Raw genomic sequence first — 4,091 nt, 5'->3', positions numbered from 1 at the left:
TTTCTCTGGGGGGAGGGGAAATTTAACTGAAAAGTGTTATGTAAACTATACCACCTATGTAGAATATTGCCTGGAATGTATTATGTTAAACCAATATTTTGGGGTTTGGCGAGTAGTACTATTGGGTATATGCAATTTAGTGAGATCCATGTTAGAAAGACATAGTGAACTCCAAGACCCAAGCCACATTATATGACAAAGAAGATATAAGATCTAAATCTAGTTGGAAACATAGATCTACTACTTTTCTTGTCGTAGTAAACATATACATTGCATATTAGGTAATCATATATAATATAGCATAGCCAATATTATTACCAGTGGGCGTAAATGTGCATAAAAGCTGTAAGGATTAAGAGCAATGAATGTTACATAAGGTCATGAGCATAAAATTTTCCTATTGTCTCACATTCAGCATCATATTGTACATAATATTTAAGCAAACTAATATATGAATGGAAGAAAAAAACACTGTACTGCAAGTATTTTAACACTGGACTTTAAAACCGGCATATATTTATAGCTCTAGTGAAGGAGCGAAATTATAAGGCAGGTATGGATTGGATTAGTAGGCCACACCAGTGTGTGTGTATATATATATATATATATATATATATATATATATATATATATACAGTGAAACCTGTCCAAGACGGACCCTGTATAACACGGAAACCTGTCCATGTCGGAAATATCCCTCCGTCCCGGCGCTTAGTGTATACTTTCATTGTTTTACTACCTGGATAAGCCGGAAACTGTCCAACGCGGAAACGGAAAGTGGTCACAGTGTTAATTACGCATACATTTGGTTCACTTACATTGATAAGCCGGAAAACCTGGATAAGCCGGAAAATGTAACGCGGAACGGAAGTGAGGTAAGAACAAGACGACGGAACAGATGCTGACACGGAAGTGATGAGAGAAGGACGCAGAAGCGTTAGTGGTGTGGGAAGGAAGCGGAAGGGGTGTTAAGTGGTGTGGGAAGGAAGCGGAAGGGGTGTTAAGTGGTGTGGGAAGGAAGCGGAAGGGGTGTTAAGTGGTGTGGGAAGGAAGCGGAAGGGGTATTGGAACAGACGCTGACACGGAAGTGATGTGAGAAGGATGCAGAAACGTTAGTGGTGTGGGAAGGAAGCGGAAGGGGTGTTGTAAGGACGCTGAAACGTTAGTGGTGTGGGAACGAAGCGGAAGGGGTGTTGGAAGGACCCTGAAACTTAAGAGACTTAAGAGGTGTGTGACAAAGAATGGCTCCTAGAAAGTGCAACACTCTTACTCTTGCTATGAAAGTTAAAGTGATTGAGGCCTACACAAAAGATAAGTTGTCTGTAAAACAATGTGTTGAGAAATTTAAGTGTGGCAAAACACAAATTTATGAAGCTATCAAAAATAAAGAGAAAATCATGGAAGAATGGTTAGCTGGCAATGGCGAAGTGAAGAGGAAAGCAAAGGCAACTGGAAATGAAGATTTAAACAAGCTCCTGTGGGAATGGTTTGTAGCTGCACGCTCTAAAAATGTCCCAATTTCTGGTCCTATACTACAAACACAAGCCCTCGCACTAGCCAAAGAATTAGGCAAAACAGATTTTAAGGCATCTAATGGCTGGTTGGAAAGTTTTAAAAGGAGGCATTGCATTGTATGGAATGAAATATGTGGAGAAGCAAAGGATGTAGATCAAGAAACTGTTAGCCAATGGGAAGAAAAGCTCAAAATGCTTAAGGAACCATACGCTACAAAATATATCTACAATGGCGATGAAACTGGCCTATTCTTTAGGTTGCTACCTTCAAAAACTCTGGCTGTTAAACATGAAAAATGCACAGGAGGAAAGTTATCCAAGGAAAGATTGACGGTGTTCCTCTGTGGAAACATGGATGGGAGATTGGAGAAGCCTCTTGTGATTGGTAAGGCAGCAAAGCCACGTTGCTTCAAAAACATAGACACTACACAGCTTCCCGTTATTTGGCGTGCAAATAAAAAAGCCTGGATGACAGCAGAACTAATGTCTGAATGGCTCAAGATTTTTGACAGAAAAATGAAGAGAGAAGGTCATAAAGTCATCCTGTTTTTGGATAACGCTACCTGCCATCCACATCTGAAACTTAGCAATGTAAAATTAGCCTGGTTCCCTGCAAACACAACAAGCGTAACACAGCCAATGGACCAAGGTGTTATCTACACGATGAAGACACACTATAGAAAATTATTGCTACAGTCCTTGGTTGCAAACATTTCTACCACACAAAATGTACACCAGCTTGCCAAGTCCATAACAGTCCTTGATGCTGTCAACTGGATTTCTATGGCATGCAAGTCTATTTCTGCTGATACCATTTGCAAGTGCTTTGTAAAAGCTGGTTTCTCTAATTCAAACAGGAACGATAATGAAGAATTGCCAGAAATAATGCAGGTGACTGTAGAAGAAAACAATGATATTCGTTCATTATTCCAGCAAGGAGGTCTTGTTGACAGTGAAATAGACCGTTACATTGACATAGACAAAGAACTTGCGACGGAAAGCACATTTACAAATGCTGTGGAACTTATAGATCAACAACAAGATAGTGATGAGAACATGGATGACGATCAAAGTGCTGAAACCACAGAAATTCCCAGTGAGCCAGCAATCAAAAGCTACCAAGATGCTCTAGAGATAGTTCACCAGTTGCAAGAGTTTGCATTATTTAATAATTGCCCGGAGCTTCTAGAACCAATAACATCCACTAGACATTTAATTGAAAAAAGGATAACCAATGCCCCAAGAAAACAAGCAACATTATTGGCACTGTGGGGACAAGAAAACCAATAAAGGTACAGGTATGTACAGTAAAAACATACAGTAGACAGTAACTGTAGTACACTATCTAAATACAGTACAGTACTGTATAAGAGTATGTAAAGCTTAAATACAGTACTGTACTGTTTTTTAGTACAGTACTGTACATTATTTAACAGTACTGTTGAATGTTTTGTTTATGATCAGTATTTCTGATGACTAACTACTGTATTTCCCTGTTTTAGAACACACTGGCCTGTTCCAGATCATTCTGTATCCGGACCTTCAAGCAAGACCTCTCCAGCAACAGTACAGTACAAACATTTTAAAGTACAGTATGTAAACATTGTCTCCATCTGCAGCTAAAAAATTTTTAAAGTACAGTACTGGATTGGATACAAAAAACTATACAGTACTGTACTTTAAAATGTTTACTCTATTACAGTAATTGTGAACAAAGTTGATGCAACAATTAATCTTTTAATAATGTTCAGTACTGTACCATTTTCTGTTAGAATAAAAAAGTACTGAAGTACAGTACTGTAGAAATAAATCCAGATACTGTACTGTATAGAACAGGTGTACACTAAAAAAATTAAAAGTACATACAGGTAGAGTACAGTACCTGTATTTTTATTTACAGTACTGTACTGTATTTTATTAACAGTACTTGCACAGGTATTTTTATTTTCAATATTTTACTGGACAGTATTTACAGTACTGTAGTTTAAAATGTTTGCATATTACTGTATGTGAATGTGATTACTGTATTAGTGGGCATTGCGCACAATATATACTGTAGTTGTGATTGTACTGTACTTAGAAGAGTTTAAGTTTGTGTACTGTATTACTGTAATTGTGAACCAAGTTGATGCAACAATTACAGTTAATCTTTTACCGGTAATAATGTTCAGTACTGTTCCATTTAATGTTAGAATAAAAAAGTACTGTAGTACAGAACTGTAAAAATAAATCCAGATACAGTATTGTACAGTACAGGTGTACACTAAAAAATAAAAAGCATGTACAGTACTGTACCTGTATTTTTATTTTTACAGTATTTTACTGTACATTTTACAGTATTTAAAATGTTTGCATAAGGTGTGATTACTGTACCTGTATCTGTGGTAATTGTGCACAATAGATACTGCACCTGTAGATGTCTTTGTACTGCATACTGTACAGGTAGAGTTTAGAAGACTTAAAGTTTGTGTACTGTATTACTGAACAGTAATTGATGCAACACATAATCTTTTAATACAGTACTGTACTGTGTTTGTATACAATTTATGTTTTCTCACCCATTTTCTGTGTTAGAGA

General features: G+C 37.1%; 1 protein-coding gene across 1 annotated transcript; it reads left to right on the top strand.

The window, feature by feature from the left end:
- The first annotated feature begins 1,241 nt into the window (after nucleotides 1–1,241).
- Nucleotides 1,242–2,804, top strand: LOC128652251 (tigger transposable element-derived protein 4-like). The gene is made up of 2 exons (XM_053705188.1): nucleotides 1,242–2,260; nucleotides 2,372–2,804. Exons 1-2 carry the CDS (start codon nucleotides 1,242–1,244, stop codon nucleotides 2,802–2,804), a joined length of 1,452 nt encoding a protein of 483 aa, XP_053561163.1.
- Nucleotides 2,805–4,091: the final 1,287 nt, after the last annotated feature.

This window comes from Bombina bombina, chromosome 3, assembly GCF_027579735.1.
Source record: "Bombina bombina isolate aBomBom1 chromosome 3, aBomBom1.pri, whole genome shotgun sequence".
Taxonomy (NCBI): domain Eukaryota; kingdom Metazoa; phylum Chordata; class Amphibia; order Anura; family Bombinatoridae; genus Bombina; species Bombina bombina.
The sequence above is the reverse complement of the archived record's forward strand: the minus strand, read 5'-3'. Positions and strand labels throughout refer to the sequence as shown.

What these genes read in the sequence shown, in the direction of transcription:
- LOC128652251 (XM_053705188.1), top strand. Translation starts at nt 1,242, where the DNA reads ATGGCTCCTAGAAAGTGCAACACTCTTACTCTTGCTATGAAAGTTAAA. An exon ending in AATGTACACCAGCTTGCCAA is followed by an intron (nt 2,261 to 2,371) that starts GTCCATAACAGT and finishes TAATTCAAACAG; the next exon opens with GAACGATAATGAAGAATTGC.